The sequence below is a fragment of the Rhopalosiphum padi genome, chromosome 1, assembly GCF_020882245.1.
Source record: "Rhopalosiphum padi isolate XX-2018 chromosome 1, ASM2088224v1, whole genome shotgun sequence".
Taxonomy (NCBI): Eukaryota; Metazoa; Arthropoda; class Insecta; order Hemiptera; family Aphididae; genus Rhopalosiphum; species Rhopalosiphum padi.
In genome coordinates, this window is record NC_083597.1 from 8,320,629 (window position 1) to 8,342,386 (window position 21,758).

The following is a 21,758-nucleotide window of genomic DNA, read 5'->3' on the forward strand; positions in this document are numbered from 1 at the left end:
ACGTGTGTGAATGGATAACTGACGGTGATCTGTATATTATAAATATATAATTTACAACAACGTTCAACAGAAGTTGGGAAATGACGTGAATAATAAAGTAATACCCGTGTTTACAACATTAACCATTATGTGTTGCCTCTTACGTAAATTACCGGTCATTTACGTAAATGTGTATTGTACAAGGTAATTTTCGACATTGACCGGGCTTTAACGTAAAAATCATCATTCTCATCATTGACCGTAACATATATATTTTTTGATCATAAAAACATCATAATAATAATACTGTTAAAATAGGTTATTATAGTGTAAGGTCTCATTGGTCTCAATAAACATTTCAGAAATTAATAAATAAACCGGTTTTATTCTTTATTTTAAATATTAAATTTATTTGTAATAATTACAATTAAGCATATCTATTTCAGTATTTTTATTTTTTATTATATGGAATGTTTCCCCAGCAATATTTATCTTTAATGACTTTTCAGTTTCTGAGTGAGACATTTTTAATGGGTTTTATTTTTCTTACTGCTTTCATTATAAACAATTATAAAAAATAATGAATAATTAAAATATTAAAATACATAAAATAAAGCATTATATATACTTTAATAGTTCATTATATTATTATTAAGTTTACTGCAATTTGAGTCTACCACTATATTTAACATAGCTAATACGTTTAGCCGTACTATAGGTATAATGGTCTATTATATTATATTATTATGTATGTATGCATGTTAAAGTAATATAATATAACCTAGATTTGTGTGTTACAAAATAATTATTATTCTTGCAGTATATAGGTACTGTCAATAGTATATATATTATTTAGTTTTATATTAATTGTACTACTGTAGGATCTATAGAATGTTATAAATTCAAAAATACAAATATATCCTGTATATATAATGCTCGAAAATCAAAGAATATACCCTAATATATACATTTAAAATTAATTTATTTTCTTTTTAAATCACATATTTAATTTTATTTCATTACTATACATTATACAATATATAATCTAATAATCTAAATTGTTTACCTAATTCATTTTTTTATAATAGGTATACATAAATTTACAAACAAATAAATATTTAATTTATAATTCTATAGTTCTATTATTTAAAAAATAAGTAATATTATAATATATTACCTTTAATTGCAGAACACAAAGCAAGAGATGAAAAAATGTTTTTCTTTTTTTTGTCCAATATAACTGTAGTCTTTTAAAAATATGTCCTCAAATGTTTTTCATAACATTTGACGAAATGTGGCTATTAATGTTTTCTTGAATGACGTTTGAGCTCTATAATCTGCAATGCATACAAAATCAAATATGTATATAATTAGTATGTACAGTGTATACTGAGGGTATAACAAAAATAACTACAAATATAACCAACTATAACTGTATAACAATATGTTATTGTTAACTTATTTTCTAATTTCTAATCAATTTTTTTTTTATATTTGATACCTACATAGTTAATTATATTTTTCAGTTATTTTTGTTATGTTACTTATTATATACTTTCATATACAATTATTTATTATTATAATGTATATAAATAAATTACATTAAACAGGAAGAAATAATTAAGGTATTCATATAATAATAATATTATAGTTTATACATTTCTACTTATCAAACTTGATCTGAATGCTTTATTTGTCAATTTGTTTTCAATGTCATTCGGTTGACTTCAGTTGAAATCCAACTCTTTTTTTACTGCTTTCAATGAAATCATAAAGTGTTTCAAAAGGTTCACGAGCAACAACATAAGTGCTAACTATATCTACAATAATGAGATTAAATCTATGTGGCCAACACCAAATGTAAGTAGCTCTAGGATTTTATTTTTTGATAATTGCTTGAAGTCCTTTATAGGCTTCTCTCATCAATGCAGCGCCATCATATTTAGACCTGATATTTAGATCCAATTTAGGTTCATATCTTTAAAAATATTGTCAAACATGGTAAAAAGATGATTTCCATTTGTGAGTGAAGTTTCACGAACTGCCACTAATCATTCACAAACTAGTCCTGAAGTTTTATTTATGTGTCTAAAAACCAATGAAAGCTGTTCTTTTCGTGGTGTGTCAAAAGTTGTATTTAACGGAACACTAAAAAAGTAGTGCTTAAAATTTCTTGTTGTATCACATTACAAATAGTAGTAGATATACCTTGTATTAACTGGTTTTGTCTTTACCATGATAAAAAATGATGTGTTTTTTCCCCTCTAATTTGCTAAAAGCAAAGCTAGAAATTTAAAATTACTTCTTAATTCATCATGCCATCTTTCTTTATGCCCACTAAAAGGCTAGCCAGAAACAAAGTCAGATCCACTAAATAGCTATCTATTTCTCTATTCATAACAATAATATACCTATTTTGTTGTATTATTGATGGTAAAAGAGGAAATGAAGCTTATACATGGCCTTAATTGATGCTGTTATATGGGTTTCAGAGGTTTCATGAATAATAATTTTAGTAACTCCATTTTTCCAGTTTGAAAAGCTTTCGCGTGCCTAACTCTTATTTTCACGATTTCCAAACAACGCACAGTAGAGAGATATTTTATTTTTTCTTACAGAATAGGACAACCATTTTCTGCAAATTATTTCTCCACTTGGTTGATTTTATAATACCAGTTTTCATGAAACAATGAACGGCCCAGACTATCTTTTGGAAAACATTTATTTGGCAATTGATTATGAACAAGCTGAGCTGATCCATTTTTGAAGATTTATTCAATAAGATCAGGATTTATTTTAACAACTTCACCAAAAATAGAAGGATCATTACCAAACTCAACAACTGTAAAAAAATTATCATATAATTTCTATGTATACTAAAATAAAATTTAATTTAATTTATGTAACTGTAAATAAAAACAAACTATAGAGACAGATTTTTTTTTATACAAGTTTATATTATGCCTACATACAACCATATACATTTAATACATATTAAGGTCAGGTGCGTTATTTGTAATTTTGCCTTCCAATTCTAGAAATAAAATAATAGTGCCAAAATCTTAAAATGTGTTCTAAATGTGGTCAGTATTTACTGTGTAATATTATTTTTTATTTTTACATTAAAACTGTAAATATAACAGAGAAGATAATATAAGGCAAAAAGATAGTATAATATAGAAATCTGATAATGATTTTAAAATACCCTTTGAAGGTTTGAAGATTTTAGCAAAAATGATTAAACCTGAATAAACGCACCTGATGTAGGTAGGTACCATAACGTATGATAAAAATTATGATTATGAAGAATTTTTAAATAATAATAATTTAAATATAAAGTCTTACGGTCCATTTTATTAGAGTCTTAATAAAGATTCATGATTACCCGAATCAAGATATTATATATTTTTGTCTATTGGTGTCTCAACATCATTATCATCAATATTTAACTTTGTTAATGCTGAGTTGTTACTTCTTTGCTTTGATTAACTGAAAAATAAATATCATAAATATTATTAATTTTTCAAAAAAGTTTAAGTAATAATAAAGGCTAGAATTTTTTGCATTTGCATATTTTTTTTCTTAGATTCAATTTGATAGGTTGTCAGATATGCCCATAAATCATGATTTAACTTATTCTTGATTAAACAGAACAATTTTTTTTTGCATATTTTTGGATATTTTAAACATAAATGCATATATTTCATATATATATATATATACATTTTGAAAATCTTCTTAATTTTAAATAGTATTTATTTAATAAATAATAATAATATTTTTGGCCCATCACCCCTTGTAAATGTTAATTATGTTATAATACTGTATTATTGTTGTGTGCTGTACTAAATAAAGAATTTTTATTCCGTAAATTAATAAAAAAAAAAAAATAATGATTATTTGTCTAAAATTACTCATTATTTTTTTATTTTTTTCTTATCATCTTATCCAACATTTAAAATTGTGGTTTTTACTTAGTAATGTAGATGTACTTTCGTCAGCTTCACAAGTACATACATTTACATAATTGATAATACTATTTATAAGGTATTAAAAATATGAATTCAACACTGTTTGTCATTTGCCAGATAGGTACTGAATAACTAATATGTATAACGAATTATTTAAAATAATAATGACTTTAAAATATCATATACAAAAAATATAATTATTATTACCTTCATTTTTGTATAGAGAATCTGTTGACTTAAAAAAATGTCTAATACTGCTCATTGATGAAATATTTTTCTTTTTTTGACATGCATTCAAATGACGTTTCCAATTTTTACTATTAATACTTCCCCATTTTTTTGCCACATTTGCAGAATAAATAGTTTCCAAAGTACATAACTAGTGTTTGGTTATATGTTCATATAATAATATAAAACAAGACATATAGGTACTAAAAAAATGTATAAATTAACTATTCTTAAGATATTTAAATTATTCATTGAGATGTATTAAAAAATAAAGTTTTATTTAAAAAAAAAGAATTATATTGATTTTTTAAACAAAACATAAAATATAAAATAAGAGAATTTTTATGGAGGGCATGAGTACTGTTGCTTTCATAATGTTTCTGAGTGGGTAATTTGATAAATAACCATGTACATTTTATTTTGAAAAAAAAAAATGAAAAACATTACATAAAAATATTAATATTTTACACTAAAATTTTTATTATATTTGTAGACATTGCTATCACTAAGATTTATAAATAGTTATATAATTTTATTAACATTTTTCAGGTACAGAACGAAATTGCTGCCTTCCTAATAAAACATTTGCAGTCGCATACACAGAAAATAATACTTTTAAATCAATTGTTTTGTAACTCATGATGAAATATTTATGGATTTTTTCCTTTTATGATCATTTAATTATATTCTTGTAATGCTATATAGACATTATAAATAAGTAAGTAGATAATGTAAAATCTTCAAAAATGTTTTAATAATATAAAGTGCTCTAGGGTTCCAAATTATCTGATTTTTGGTAATAACTTATAGTAGACAATGATGTGTATTCAACAATCAATGTTTACGATAAGCTGGAACTGCAAATCTATATTAAGTATTTATACATTAATGGATACTATAACCATGGTCATTTCATTATTTAAATAGGAAGCTTAATATACAATTAATGTAGATCATTAAAACATATCAATAGCTCATTTATCTAATTAAGTTTCCTCCACTAGGATTCATCACAAATAAATTAATTTATTATATTAGTATTCTTTCTTAAACAAGTTGCTATAGATGACCAACAAACTAATGGCATTACAGTCACTTGCACAAGAAGTATCTACCGAGTATAAGTGATTTTTTCTTTAATGTTATGATTTTGGTTTTTTTCATAAAAAAGAATAGAATATAATTTTAATTTTGATTTATTAATTCCATTAATAAGTAAATATTTTACACTTATATTTTTATTATATTTATAGTTCCAGATGAATATATTAGGAAATAAAATCATATTTTTCAATTCCACCTGAATCTAAGTCTTCAATAGAAAAAAATTTTTTCTACTGGTTGGCTATTAATCACTAGGAAATTATTATCAAAATGTAACTCAAATAACATGTCGGATATTAAAAATATAATTCAGATACTTTATAAATTGTTAATGCTCTAAATTCTAAATTGTATTTTTATTTTTGGGTTGAGTCGTATATGATTATGAAATTTTATATTTACTGCAGGTTGATTCATAAAAAGAAATTAAAAAAATTAAATGAATGACCCAATGAACGCGTTCATTTTTGAAAGAACATAGACGTGAACGAGTTCCTTTTTTAATGACTGAACGTGAACGTGAACGAATCAATTTTTTTAGATAACGTTCCGAACACTGATTTTTTCATTAAGTGAACATGTGTAATGTTTGTGTGATTTATTCCATATTAATACGCAGTGACTCTTTTTTAAATAAAAAAAATGGCGGGCTGGTCTCGAGCATTCCATTTCAACGATAAAAGTGTTCGTAACATCATGCCATTTACCGTCAAGCTTGTCCCTCCGAAATCAACGTTGTTGGCAGGAATACCATTTTTTCCCGTTACAAACAGTGTGTCTATAGTGTTGATATCTCTTGTACAATCATTATTTTTTATTAAGTTGTTGGTACTGTATGTATTTGTTCTGTAATTTGTTGTTTGTCGGTCGATGATCCACTGTTGTCTTTCATTTACTTGGATCCCGCCACACGGTTGACATCTCCACCGCCGTAAACTCATTTCAGATATTTTCATTGACAATCTTCAATATGTATCTCCGGTGAGTAACAACTATAATATTTATGCATATGCCCGAGCTTCTGAATTTCCTGTAACTCGGTTTTACCCGCTGTTTTCATTGTTTGCAAATGTTATCTGTTATCCATATTATCTGCACATGACTAAGGTCTGAATAGTTTAAAAAAAAAAAAAATCATAATCTTGTAGTTCATCGGTAATTTTGGCGACGTCGCCACCGTCATCATTATCCAAATGAAGGTAATGGTGGTTATAGGTAAATGTTCGACCGTACAAATAATAAATCACGAAATCCATTTCGAATTTATAATGGATACCTACCTACATCAACAATTTTCCAATCGCGTAATCTGAGAGTTGAAATTGTTATGCATTGCCTTTCTCTTACTATGTAGTCCTAAGTGACTAAGTAGAATATAATGCAATGCACATACGCCTTTGCCGTAGACAGGCTACGATGGTTTTCGGACTTACCCTATTTATGCGCGTTCTTGTTTGTGTCAACTGTCAGGATCGACTAATTGGTACACAAATGATCGTCGCAGTCATGTTTTCATATATCTATCAAACGAACAAATAATAATAAAAAAAACTACTTTTTACTACATGTATGTATACAAATACATCAGATATGAATATGTCTTATAGTTGTGACTTTTACTTTTCTTTCTAACGGCGAATTGTGAGTTCATCATTCTTGGAGCTCTGCTGCTGGTTTATTTAATAAGACAATACACACCTATTATGCATTTACGCGCATATTAAGTTTTGTGTTTTCCAATTAGTAATGTGATTCTGTCATCTTTTTAAATTCTACATAATATTTCAGGGATATTTGTAGAATAAAAATGGTTAGATTTCTGTTCACTTGACAAACTTATTCTTACAATGATTAGATGAGGTATTTATTTTGTTCTACAAATATACAATTTTTATTTTATTATTTTTTTTTTTATTATTATTATTAATATTAAACATAAGTAACTAAAACAATGTAGTGAATCATAAGCATAATCATAATCATAAGCATACTATTAATAATATCATACAAATTCTATGATTTGTAAGGCATAATACTTATAGAGGTTACACGTATACAAAAAAAAGTTTTGTAACACTGTTTGGTTGTCATCTGCAGCAACCTATTTTAAATCAATGATAAATCCATTTTGATGTTTCAATTATCAATATATTAATGTAATTTTCTTACAGCTCAAGCAAAAAGGTTGGCGGTTTAAATGCAGAACATGAAAATTCCAAGCCTAACAATAAAGAAGCAGAAAAAATTTTAGGAGTTACTGATTTTAGTGGCCCGTTGACATTTTTAGTGAAGTTTAAAGGAATTGATGAAGCCGAGTTGATACCAGCTAAAGAGGCTAATAAAAAATTCCCACAAATCGTTATCGATTACTATTCATCATTACCAATAGAGTGGGTTTAGATAAATTAAATGGCGTTTAATAACTATTATAATACAGATAAGGATGACAAGTGTTCAAAAAGGGACTTTTATTTTATATCATATCTTATTGTAAATGTCTTCAATTATTTAATTTTATTATATGTAGTAGGTATGCCTTACAGATAAATTTATTAGTTCATCAATTATTAAATATTTAAATGTTAGTAATTAAATACTTTCATAAAATAGCAATTTTTTTTTTATTACAGTATAATAATAGTGTTCTCTAAAAAAAAATTATTTCTTAAGAGGACACATCCTATTGTCACTGTCTTACAGATGTAAAACATAGCAAAAACTGTATTGCACGGGAAAGAACCAAACTGCAATCATAACTAAGAAACAACATTTTCACTACATAAAAAGAAGAACATTGGCTGTGAAATATTGTTATTATTTTTAGATATCTTGACTAAAAATAAAATTATTAAAAATAATGGATTTTGAAACAATTAGAAATTGTATAAGTGATATAAAATAAATAAAAACGTTATTTCACAGATAATGTTCTCAACTATATTATTTATCAATTTGGAGTCTTAACTACAGTCAAATTGGTTCTATTCCGCGCTAAACAGCTTTTGCTGTGTTTTACGGAAACAACACGCAAGTGTAGTTTCCACTTAAATGCCAAAATATGTTAATTTAAGTTTATTTATTTGTTCAAATGTTGAGTCTAAATATTGAATACTTGTATCTTATTTTAATAATTAAAAGCATTTTTTCACCGTATATTATCTATTATTATCGACAGAGCTATAGTACCATTTAAAATCACCTAGTTATTTTGTTTTTTTGTATTATCAATATCACTGTAGATGTATAACTAGTATGACCAAACGTGCTGATTTACCAGCAGGTATCCCAATAAATATTTTAATCGTCTCAGTACAGTAAAATATACCGACTTTTACTCAACGTCCGACTTTAAACAAAATACAACTTCAAATAATTTTTATTATATTTAATATTCATTTTTATCTATTGTATATTAATTTTCAAAATTAATATGTTTTATCCATTTTAATTTTAATTGTAGTTAATTGTATTCAATACAATGATTATGTGTTTTAATTGTAAGCAATTTGACAAAGGTTGTAACTTATTTCACAAGAAGATTAAAAAAAAACTAAATATTCATATTCTATAATTGGTTGCTAATAACAATAATAATAAAATGAAGGTGTCTAAAATCTAACCTAGTTTAATTTATCACTTAGGAGTTAAGCCACAATCCTTTTATCACTATTTTAATTATGAAAAAATATTGATTATGCAATAAACCTCTTATATCATATATGTATATTTATACTAGTCTGCTCATGTTTTAAGATGAATTCTATCATTAGTGCCATCTTCATTTTCTACCAATATGTAGACACATAGATTTTGAGTGAGTCATATGCATAAAATCTGAAATTTAAAATAAGATTATATTAATACGAATATAATATTAAAAACGAGATTGTTATACATTGAACTAATAGCAATTTAAAAACATTTAAATAATAATATATTTTTTTAAATGTACATAAACTCAATAACTTTTGTACCAAAATCATTTATATTAAAATTTCTGCAAAAAACAGCTAAAAAATGTAATGAAATTGATAAATTTTTTTTAAAAAAAATGCAATGAATTAAAAATTAATTAACCATCAATAATCAGAAAATTAATATACAAAAATATAGTTCAATTTTTATAAAGTATATTTGAATATTTATTATAACTGAATAGATAGTGATATAAATTTAACCCAAGTTAAAGAATACAATTTTTACGTAAATATATTTATTTAATAAAATATCAAAATGTTTGAGTAACTGTAAATGTACTGCTTAAATTTTTTATTTGTAAAATTATTAATTTATAAAAAATTTTAGTTACAAGTGAAATTATTATAATTGTTACATTTTCAAGTAAACTGTAAACTATACATTCTTATCTTCATTTTCATAAAATCCATTTAAATAAAATTTTTATATTTTATGAACTCACCAAGCAAGTGGTCATTAAGATTTACAATTATAATATAATTACTATTTCATGATAAACAAATATTAAAGTGAAATTTTAATATTGTAATTAGCAAAGTTATTATAATTTGCAGCTTAATTTGAAATTTGTAAATATTATTATATTATAATATTTATATTAGCTACATATCTATCGATGTATTATACGGTTTGTTTTTCTACAATGGAAAACATTTCTTTTAAATTAACCTTTAGAAGAAAAACAATGTCCTCTTAATACCATTTAATTTTAATTTTTAACTTTTGTAATCCATAATTTTTATTAGAACTTAATGTATAATTACTTATTGTAAAACATGAATCAAAATACTAAGTATTGAACCAAAAACATTTAAGGATTTTTATGATAAATCAAAATTAGTAGGGCTGTACTAATTATTATAAATGGAGAAAATCATAGTTAACATTAGTAAAATTGGTACATTACGCAGTGCTATACAAAAATTAAGTAGTATTTAGTAATATCAGTACTAACTTAAAATAACTCAGCAATATGTAATAGGACACACACACATATAATATAAAATATACAATATATATGACAATAAAAATTAATTTTAGGCTTGGGAGCATTATTTAATTGTAACATTTTATTTGAAAATAAGGATTCACTTACATTACTGTCTTCTGAACTAAAGCTGGTTTGCACTATAATTCATAAAAAAAAAATGAATTAATAAAAATAAGTGTAAATTAAAAGTAAAATGTGATGTTGATAATTAACTCACTCAAAAGTTCCTTTTGTTTTTATTTTAAGATTTTCATTGAATTACTTTCATCGACAACAAACATAGAATCATCAGTTAAAAAATCTTTTTCTTGGCTGTTGTGTAATATCTTCAAGTTCTGTTGTGCTAGTATCACAAAATGTAGTTAATTGTTTTTTCCCTTCTGAATATGATTCTAGGATAAATATATTACATACATTAAAATAATATATATTTCCAATATATTAAATAGTCTATATTTGTATTAGCCCACATAGCATTTTGGATGATGATTGCATTTTTAAAATATATTTTAATCATCATAAAGAAAATATTTCCCTGGATATATTTTGAAAATGTGTTAAACATATACTGCATATAATATTATTTCTAAATGATTTACAAAATATTTCAAACACATTTCTTGAAAATATTTTAAGATAATCATAAAATATACGTTTTAATAATATTATTGCCCGTGACAATAATGAAATATATATAATATATTATATATCGTATCAACCACCTAAAATTAAAAATTATATATGTATATAGTATATATATGTATATTATACATGTTTAATCAATTTAATATTTAAACATTTAAATTGATTGCATTGTATATTATTGTTTAATATTTTTACTTTTATTTTTTTGTCTGGAGGGAAATTATCTTATATTATATGGAGGGGGCGTCCTAGATTCATTTTTACCTCATATGTATGTACATAATAATAATAAGTCATAATTTGAATATTAATATTAATATTATTGACATGGGCGCAACTATAGAAACATATTTATGGGGGGGCTAAAATTGTATCAGCAGCACAAACTCTGATAAATAATATTTTTAACTAAAATATGATAAAAAAAACTAGGAGGCTATACAGATCAATTTGAGAAGGAGGGCTAAGCCCCCGGGCCCAAAGCCACCACATAATTACGCCTATGATTATCGACGTTATTTGCCCCGGAGAAGTTAACAGAAATAATTAGAAATATATTTAATTAATCAACAAATAATAACGAGTACTTATAGCTTTTTTATAATATATGAAATTAAGTTCATGATGGTTTCTTTATATTTTTATGAGTTGGTTTTTTAATAATTATTAATTAAAAATACAATTATATAATAATAGTCTATATAAAATATATTAATTTATTGTGAATATAATTATTAATAATATAATTTTTTTTATGAAGGAAGATTTTCTTAGTGTACCACAGCTGGTTGAAAATCGCCGGTCTATATATAGCAATAACATAATATTTATATCTTGATATAATATTTATGTTACAATATAATCATATCTATTATAGTCAGTCTTAAAATTTAATATTAATACTTATAATTTATAGATTCATATTCATTCAATTTAGATAACAAAAGAGGGTATAAAAGAAAAGATTCTTATATTATATTAATCTTGCATTGAAGGGCGGTAGAAACGAAGCGGTGTTTAACATAATGTTTATTGCCACAGCACATATTTTGCCGTGCCGTTACGGTATCGCTACAACGAATTTCTGCCTGGTCGACTATCACTATATACGCGTCGACATCGACCAATGGCGCTCTGTTTTATTATTATTTTATATTATAAATATGCACTCATTTGACTACAATTAGTCATATATTTCCTTTAACCCTAAAAATTTGTTATGATGTACATTATAGCATTGATTAAATATATATTATATATTTAATCAATGATTATAGTAAGATAGACTAAATAGAGACAATATATGCGGGTATGGCGGGTGCCGGGTGGTAAATTTATTAGACGATAATATTCAGTATATTATATATATATTAGTATTATCATTGATTATAGAATAGTCCATTTTATAATCAATGGTATTCAGTCTTTCAGTCTTTACATTTCGGAAAAATTGAAATAATAGATGTATTTTTAGACCAAATACACCATTCAATTAGTAACGTACTAATGTAATCACAATAATAGCCAGAAGAAAAATCAAAATAATCAAACGACGCTAGCAAACATATGAGACATTTTAAAGAGATTATAATTACATCTGTGGTGCGAAACGTTACGAAACGTTCTTTCATCAGTTTCATCTTTATAGCCGTGTGCCTGTGTTATGATTTTCGGCCACGGAAATACTGATCATAATAATAATAATAATATTATACGACATTTTGTTCTATAAATAATATAATAACATGGTTTAGTTATTGGCATAATATTATTTTATACTCTGTGTTATCGGTGTTCATTTTGTATTTTTGTCGTGACGTATGTGCAAACTATCTCGATTGCCGTGCTGTTTTTTTCTGTTTCTTTTACTAATAAATACCTAAACAGTAAACTCAAGACCACAATAAATAAGGTAAGTTATAACTTGTTCATTTTATTAGATAGGTATAACATTGACTGCCGTGTGACCGCCGGCAGTCATTTGTGTAATTCTCAAATTGTATAGGTACCTATAATACATTGTATACTTGTATGACTACTGGTGTTCATGTGACCGTAAATTAATAGGGTTTTAATGTTTTAAAATATTAAATTTACTATTGAACTTTTTCGAATGAAATTGTAATAATTAATAATTAATAATAATAATGTATAAATTAATTTATAATAATAATAATAATAATAATAATTCCTAATTAGGAATAACATAATATGCAACATAATAATTTTTGTGTGACCCCTTTTAATATTATAAGTATAGACAATTAATACTTATTTTACAAAACTTGTACCTTTATACTTTACATTATCAAAAATAATCTTACTTTTAAAACTGAACTGTATAGGTATAATAACTGAAATTAACTGTATATATAATATATACTAGAGTACTAGACAAATATCTAATATTATACCTAATCAAAGTATCTGCCAACCATGCACAAAACATTAAAACACAATTCACATATACGTACTATTACTTGTATTATATTGATCTAAAAATATACAATTTATAAGTAATGTAAGACATTGGACATAGCTAGGTAATAAAATAATTCTTTTAAAATTGTTCTAAAATAAATTACACTAATTGCTACGAGATAAAATAATAGACATATGATATCCTATCAAACATATAGGATTATTCCATTACTATTCTTAAATTAATTAATTAGAATATTATATTGGATATGATGATTTTATAGTAATTATTGAAGAGTTTAGTTTCATGGTTTCTATATAGTAAACCTACTATTTAACTGCTCAATTTTATGTATTGTACCTAATATAGAAATATAGAAAAAGAAAGATTATTTACATCAATATTTTATATTAGTTATTATTAAAAATGTATAGTAATTTTTTAATTGTATTAACAAATCAATTTACTTATAACGATTGCTTTTCTTTATTGTATACCAACTTCAAATAACTTTTTATACTTATAGTTTACCTATAAGAATTTGTTTTAAAAATTGTGAACTAATGAACCTCCACATGAACATAATATTATGTTTAATGGGCGACATTTTCTTCTTGAAGAATAAATAAAAATAAATACATACCAAATTTAACATAGTACAATATAATATTTTATTGGTAGGAAGGTATAATGTTAAACTTATTAAATCAATTATTTAGAATGATTACCTACTTCAAATATTTAAGTTATTTTATTTGAACTACTGGATGCATTATATAAGTATAATAGTTAAGTATAAGTTCGAACTTATAAATTACTTATCTATCTAAAATTCTAAAGCTTTAAATAAGATGTTAATATAATAATATTGTATGTTGATAGCTGAATAATATGATTAGCTACCCATAATATTATAAAAAAAATTATTGATGGATAAAACATTTAGAAACTGTTTCATAACATAATTAATTTAAATTTTAAATGTAATAAAATAATAATACAAATAATATAGGTAATGGCTAATTTTGTCAATGTTTGAAAACAAATTATTTTTTGAGCTTTTGTGAAAATACTTGTTAAAAATTTTTAACTATGCGATGAGCAATGTAGGTACTTGAACAATATTTGAAAATTTTCTTTAGGTGCATATGCACCTATCTTATTTGATTATGGTTTGTTGACACATAGAATTGAAAATTTTGTTAAAATCATGACAAGTGAAAGAACAAAAAGGAGAAGAGTTAAGGAAGAGCTAGAATCTATGCAGTTTGATCTTAACTTTTCAAAATTGCAAAAGAAAAGACAACATACTTATTGTAAAGAAGTGAATGTGAATGATGATTTTATTACTAATAATCTGCATAACAAATACTATGAAGAAAACATCAGTACTCCAATATGTAATAGTTATAAACAAAATATTGAAGAAAATTGTTTCAGTCCTGGAACAACATTTTGTAATGTATATGAATCATATTATAATCATAGTTTATTTAGGATGGAGTTTTTAAACAAAAATATATACCTAAATAATAATTGACACTGGTTATATATCGCTTATTATCTGGCTTATTACATTACAAAATTACACTAATAACAAATCTTACTAAAGGTAAATACAAATTAAATAAAAGTTATAAACTGGCTATATAGGTGCCAGGTGACAATAACTCCATCCTACTTTTAGGTATTTTACCTACTATTTTATTATCTTTAAACTTTTATTTTAATAGTTTCCTGAGAATAATGCTGCATTTAATGAACCAATTGAAACTATTAATGAATGTGATTTATTCAAGCGTAATTTGTGTCAGTGGGCAGTAAATTTTAACATAAATCATAATGCTTTGGATGGATTATTGGTTATTTTGAAAAATGTGTCAACATTATCACAACTTCCTAAAGATTCACGTAGTATTTTAGATACCAGAAAAATGAACGAGACACAGTGCTTAACTACAATAAATCCTGGTTTATATTACCATTTTGGTTTGAAATCAGCTATTTTGGAACATTTTAAATTTATTTCAACAAATAATATAGATGTTATCAAAATAGTTATTGGCATTGATGGCTTGCCAATCTCAAAAAGTAGTGCAAGTCAATTATGGCCCATTTTGGGGTATATACGCCCATTCAAGAATTCTGTGTTTCCAATTGGTATATACTGGGGCCATGAAAAGCCTGAAGATTCTAATTTATATTTAAAACAATTTTGTGTAGAAGCTAAAGAGTTATTGACAAATGGAGTTAATATTAATGGAGTGATTTTTAAAGTTTTAATCGATGGATTTTCTCTAGACGCCCCGGCTAAGTCGTTTGTGCTAAAAGTCAAGGGTCACAGTGGTTATGATTCGTGCACCCGGTGCATAGAAGAAGGCGAGTATTTGAAAAATAGATCATGTTTTCCATACACAGCAAGTAGTGAAAAAAAACGCACACATGACGACTACATCAGTATGAAATATGAAGAACATCATGTTGGGAATACAATCTCAATTTTATCAGATTTACCTGGTGTAAATATTGTTGATGCATTTGCGTTAGATTACATGCATCTTGTTTGCATAGGTATTATGAAAAAATTAATCCAATTATGGATGAACAAAGGACCATTGAACGTTCGTATACCTAGTTCTGTTGTAAAAATAATATCAGACCAATTGGTATCATTTAAAAAGAGTGTCCCTTGTGATTTTTCCCGAAAACCCAGGGCCTTAAATGAATTACCAAGATTTAAGGCCACAGAACTGCGTCAAATCCTTTTGTATACTGGACAGGTCGTTTTCAAAGACAGCATAAACAGCAACTGTTATATGCATTTCATGGCACTTAACATAGCTATGACCATATTATTAAGTGATAATATGAAAAAAGTACATACATTTTGCTAGAAATTTACTCAAATATTTTGTTCAAAATTTTGAAAATCTCTATGGCAGACATTTTATTTCGCATAATGTTCATGGGCTTTTACATATCTCTGATGACTATACCAATTTTGGCCCTATCGACAACATAAGTGCGTTTCCTTTTGAAAATTATATGAAGTCCCTCAAAAAAATTATAAAAAAACACGATAAACCACTACAACAAATAATTAAAAGATTCTATGAACAAAAAAATGTAAATACTCCTAAAAATACTAATACAGAAATTATTTTTAAAAATGAACACACAAATGGACCTATGTTAAATGATTTAATAGCACCACAATTTAAAATTGTCCATTTACTTAATACAAAAATTAAAACAACATGTATAGCTGATCAATTTATATTAACTATAGATAATAATATTATGAAAGTCTTAAACATAGCTCATACCAAAGATACCAATGAAGTAGTTTTTATTGGGAAAATATTCCAATCTAAAAAACCATTTTATGAAGAACCACTAAGCTCAGATACTTTTAATATTTATATTATTGATAATTTATCTAATGAACTATGTTGGATTCCAATGAAAAATTTTAAAAAAAAGGTTATGTTATTGGAAAAATGTAATGAAACAATAGCTTTGCCTATTATACATTCAATTAATGATGATTAAACTTATAAAAAAAAAATTTTCGAAGGTACTTAGTTTAATATATTTTTTTGTACTTAACCTAAATTAGTTTAATTTTATGTTTACAGTTTTATTTTGTACATTCAACTTAAGTATGACTTATCATATAGTAATATTCAAAAAAGAAAATGCAGTTGAAGTTGTACCATCTCATTGGCTGTCAAAAGATGGAATTACTTGTGCTTGGCCACATAGAAATTTAGATCCAAAAAAACAGATTGAAAAAAAAACAAACCCTAATACATCAGATTTTAATTGGTATGATGTTCGTATTTTAGCAAAAGATATTGGTAAGTAAATTTTCAAGTGTATATAGTAGTTAATTTGCAATAAAAATGTCTAATTAATATTAGGTATATTTTTATTTATAGTTAGTTAATACTTAATTATAATATATTGCTTTAAAACGGTTTCAGCAAGTTTAAAAGATGCCAAAATAAAATGTAGTAAAGCAACTTTTACTTCGGATTTATCAGAAAATGAAAATAAAGAAACTAGAAAATTTCGATGCAAAATACTTGATGATGATGATAATAGTTTTCATTTAAAAAAAAAAAGAAAAAATCTTTCCGCACATATACAACCGCCAAAACTATCTAGTCCTCCCAAATTAATTGCTGATACAGGTAAACAATAAAAATTAAATTAAACATGGTTATTATAATATAATGTTATATTTATAATTTTTTTTTAGACAATTCAGATTATGATGACTCTGATACTGACCGTACATTTGGTCTTCCAATTATGAATTCATGTAAGATAAACAAATTATGATTATTATTTGTTATTTAATTACAGTATTACTCATTTAATTAACTTTACTTAATTTTATTAGGTATTAAGAAGTCTCCAATAAAACATTTTGAAGTAAAAATGAGTGATAAGCAACAAAACATGTCAAAAAACAATATTTATCGATCTCCTTCTCGAAAGTTATCTCTTGATGGTAATTAAAGTATTATACTTCAATGAATACACATAACTAGACAGACTGTTGTGTTTGCTAACTACATATGAATGAAGTTATTTATATTTTTATTATCATTATATTTTAGGACCAAGCTCAAATATTATTAAATTAAACTCACCATCATCAGGAAAATGGAAAGTGATTGATATTAATAATTCAAGTTCCACTAAGTTTTCAAGAAGAAAGCTAAATTTTGATTCAATGTCACAAAACATAAATGGGAACTGTAATAGTAATCGCCGTGTCAGTCAGTCTCCAAAACATTTTGGTAAAATCAAACTTACATTATTACATTTACATAAAATTAAAATTATACATTAGTTATATTATTAAAAAATATATATACATCAATAAATTTATTTTTAATCTCTGTTTGTATAAATCAAAAAAAGTTTCCTTGAATTAATTATGTACTTCACTATTATTACTTTCAGAAAACATAAATACAGATTTGCTTAAGTCCCCTACAGGAAACTGGCGCATAAATGATCATAATATTGATGATGTTGCTACTACTCAAGTTGATTTTAACACGTCACCCATGTCTTGTAGTCTTAATACTAACGAAGTCTTAGCTATTGATGGTAACAAAATAATTAAATAATTTGCATATTATTCAAAATCATAATGTAACTAATTTGTGAAATGTATATAAAATTGAATATTATTAATAATTTTTCAGGTTTAAAAAGTACTTTAATAAATTTGACTCGTTCTATTACAAACATCAAGTATGATATGAAAAATTGTATGATAAAAATTGATAGGATTGAAAATATGTTGAGTGATATTCATACAAATCAAAATAAATCTTTCTCAAAAGAAGTTAATTATTTTGTCAATGAAAGTATTTATAAATTCCCAATGACAAATATTGATGAGCTGAATATGTTTGAAGAAAAATTAGGTGACATAGAATTTCGTCAGAAAGTGGTGGGTTTAATAATTTATCTTCAATAATTTTACATACATTTAATAAAAATTTTACTAAAAAATTGTAATTTTTTTTTTATTATTTTCCAGATACATTACTTGAGTAGACTAGAACGTGAAAGTGTTTCAGATATGACGCGACAAATAATGTCCAAGTTATTTCATAATAATTTGTTATCAAAATTTTCGTATGCAGGACAAAAACAAAAAATGGTCTTTGCTACTTTACATTCCTGTTCTATCATATTTGGTAATTTTTTTTTTTTAAACTATATAATTATTATAACTTATATACTAAATACTGTTTATAAATATAAAAATTTGCTGCTATGATGAAATTGAACCATTCAGATTCTGATATTAAATTCAAATAGAACACTGCAGGTGTCATAATTATATTATACTGCCTACATAATTAATAAAACAAAATATACTTAATATTTTAGAAACTGTAAGAATTGTACATAAACATCGGAATTGCACTGATCAAGAAATATTAAAGCCAATGAAGTTTTTCATGGCAAATGCAAAATTCAGAGAAGAGAAGAAACAACAAAAACATCACTCTTTTTAATTGTTATTATTCATAATTTTAAATGTTTTATTTTATAAGCTAACAATAAGAGAATTGTCATCAGTATAGTTACTAAAAGAAAATTGTAAATTACTTATAATATACAATTAAAAGTTTATTTTAATTCTAATATTGTTTATTATTATTCTTATTCAAAATATTATTTTTAATATTATCTAATTTACAGTACTATTATACAATAGTATAGATAAGTTTATTGGGTTTTATAATGATAATTCTAATATTAGTTAGTATTTGAACTATATAATATAGTATAATGCACCATAACAAAGGGTTAATTCATACATTTTAATCAATAAATGTTTAAGTAATTACTAATTAATAAATATTTTGAAGTTATCTTTAAAATGATTATAAAATATTATCATATATTTTGAAAATATCGTTAACAATATATTTTAAAAATTTAATTATGCAAATATTTTAAAAATATTTTAAAAAATATTTTGAAAACGAAATAAAAATATTTTGAAGACTATTTTTTTCGGCCAAAAAATATTTTCTAATTATTTTTAAAATATATGTTGATCATTAAACGATGTTTTATAAATATTCATTATTTTCTGAAAAATATTTCTAAAATGATTTTAAAATCACTTTTTGTTATGTGGGAGGTACACACAGAAAGATTTTTTAGGAATACACATATGTATTTTCCACGAACTGGAAGGTTGCTTTTGTGATGCAGACAATTTTGATATATTACCATGTATAGGCCAATGATATTTAAATTGTTTATCAACGTGATCTGTATGAATCCAGCTGGAAGGTACTACTTCGACCGATTGCTCATCAATAAACTCAACTATGACAAAACTATTTTTTTTTAAATTTTAACTGTAGCCAAATATTTTCCTTCAATACAAGAATCTTAAAATTACACCAATATTTATGATTAAAACATAAAAACAGATAGTATTTTACTAGCTATGTTCAATAGTTTGCCACTTCTTTTTGTCCAATTTCTGTCTACAATAGCATAATTATTAGCTTTTTTTACTGTACCAATTAGTGGCCTGTAAAATGTATAGTTAGTACCTATAAAGGTGGTATTCTGACTATCACAATTTAACCATATTATTGGAATATAAATTATATTATTCTCCGAGACTAAAATAACAGCATATGCTTGAGGATTCATTCTAAAACCAATAAAATTAATTATACTAATGTCTATGTTTTAACATTTATATGCAAATATGTCAACGTTTTTAATCAGCAATATGAAGAGAAACGAACACACATAATAACTAGTTGCAATACTTATATCTTCTGATTTGGGAAAATAACAAGCTTTAAACTGAATACTATTAACATCATACAATTCTAGTTCACATAAGATAATACTGCACTCCATCATCCCAACAGCAGTTGAAGGACATGGCATTTCATAAATAGGGATGACATATTCAAATCGTAAACAAACAAGAAATATTTGACCATTTATAGATAATATGATTGTTGACGCATATTATAATAATTAATAGTATATAAATAATTTAATCTTTTACAAATTCCAAAATTAATGTACTCTCCTCCAGCTATTTGATCAATTTTAACTTTACCAGATAAAGGAGTATAAAGAAGTGTTCTATAATCTGAAGATAGATCTTGTAAAGACTAAAGATGCAATATCCTTAACAAATTTAAGTAATTTTAATAAAACAGAAGTTTTACTTCTTGAAAGTCTTAATGTAATAATAAAAGATGCCAATTTTGATTGAAATGTAGAATTATTGGAGTTATGAGCAAAAATGTTTAATTCAGTAAAAGATTGATTTTCAGAATTGTTGTTACCTTCAGTAGAATTCAAACTACTCAGAAACATAGTTTTAGGTGAATATTGAATAGATATATCTGGAGTTCTCGATAACTCAGTTTGAACTACATTTTCAATAATAGAAACATTCTGAACTATTAAAGTATCAACATTAGAAAGCAAGATTGGAACATGTCTACTTTGTTTTTCTCGTCACCTTTTAGAACTCTTAGTCAAACTGTTACTTGGTTTATACGCATGTTTTGGCATGTTTATAGAATTTACTGATGGTAAGTCTAAAATTAAAAAACAATTAAATTTAATATTATTGAATGCCGAGATAATTGTTTTTCTCTCATACTAGGTATTTATGTAAAAAATAAAAAAGATATATAATGGATTTTTTCTGTATAGGCAAATAGGTTAAATATTTAAATTATCCTAAAATATCTTTGAATAATTTGTATTCATTTATTTATACAATGTAATTAATTAATGATAAAAATGTGTACTAATAAAATGTAAGTACACAGCATAGCTAAATACAAATTTACAAAATAAGTTTTTAATTAAAACAACACTTTGTATAAAAAATGTATTTATTTAAATT

General features: G+C 24.6%; 3 protein-coding genes across 5 annotated transcripts in view; all 3 read left to right on the top strand.

The window, feature by feature from the left end:
- Positions 1 to 8,435, top strand: part of LOC132918329 (chromobox protein homolog 1-like) — a 66,408-nt gene extending 57,973 nt beyond the window's left edge. For 2 of the 3 annotated variants that reach the window (XR_009660449.1, XR_009660450.1), the window contains 2 exons: positions 4,728 to 4,896; positions 7,454 to 8,435. Coding sequence is in view for 1 of the 3 variants with exons in the window: in XM_060979511.1 (XP_060835494.1) it covers positions 6,253 to 6,263; positions 7,454 to 7,682 (240 nt within the window). In the remaining 2 variants the exon portion in view is untranslated. Of the gene's footprint in view, positions 1 to 4,727; positions 4,897 to 6,168; positions 6,264 to 7,453 lie in introns of those variants that run through there. The other variant, XM_060979511.1, reaches the window with a different exon arrangement.
- Positions 8,436 to 12,410: 3,975 nt separating this feature from the next.
- On the top strand, positions 12,411 to 19,498 carry LOC132918191 (uncharacterized). Its single transcript, XM_060979315.1, has 10 exons — positions 12,411 to 12,808; positions 16,957 to 17,178; positions 17,305 to 17,514; positions 17,583 to 17,645; positions 17,727 to 17,837; positions 17,947 to 18,129; positions 18,296 to 18,445; positions 18,544 to 18,794; positions 18,885 to 19,044; positions 19,241 to 19,498. Exons 2-10 carry the CDS (start codon positions 16,983 to 16,985, stop codon positions 19,366 to 19,368), a joined length of 1,452 nt encoding a protein of 483 aa, XP_060835298.1. The 5' UTR covers positions 12,411 to 12,808; positions 16,957 to 16,982; the 3' UTR covers positions 19,369 to 19,498.
- On the top strand, positions 14,241 to 16,212 carry LOC132917321 (uncharacterized). The gene is made up of 2 exons (XM_060978056.1): positions 14,241 to 14,780; positions 15,052 to 16,212. The coding sequence occupies exons 1-2, from the start codon at positions 14,529 to 14,531 to the stop codon at positions 16,210 to 16,212; spliced, it is 1,413 nt and encodes a 470-aa protein (XP_060834039.1). The 5' UTR covers positions 14,241 to 14,528.
- Positions 19,499 to 21,758: the final 2,260 nt, after the last annotated feature.

Bases quoted from the DNA above. Each gene is read 5' to 3' on its own strand.
- LOC132918191 (XM_060979315.1), top strand. From the start codon at position 16,983: ATGACTTATCATATAGTAATATTCAAAAAAGAAAATGCAGTTGAAGTT. The intron at 17,646-17,726 runs GTAAGATAAACA...TAATTTTATTAG, and splicing joins TCTTCCAATTATGAATTCAT to GTATTAAGAAGTCTCCAATA. The intron at 18,446-18,543 runs GTAACAAAATAA...ATAATTTTTCAG, and splicing joins CGAAGTCTTAGCTATTGATG to GTTTAAAAAGTACTTTAATA.
- LOC132917321 (XM_060978056.1), top strand. From the start codon at position 14,529: ATGACAAGTGAAAGAACAAAAAGGAGAAGAGTTAAGGAAGAGCTAGAA. The intron at 14,781-15,051 runs GTATATGAATCA...TTATTTTAATAG, and splicing joins CTGGAACAACATTTTGTAAT to TTTCCTGAGAATAATGCTGC.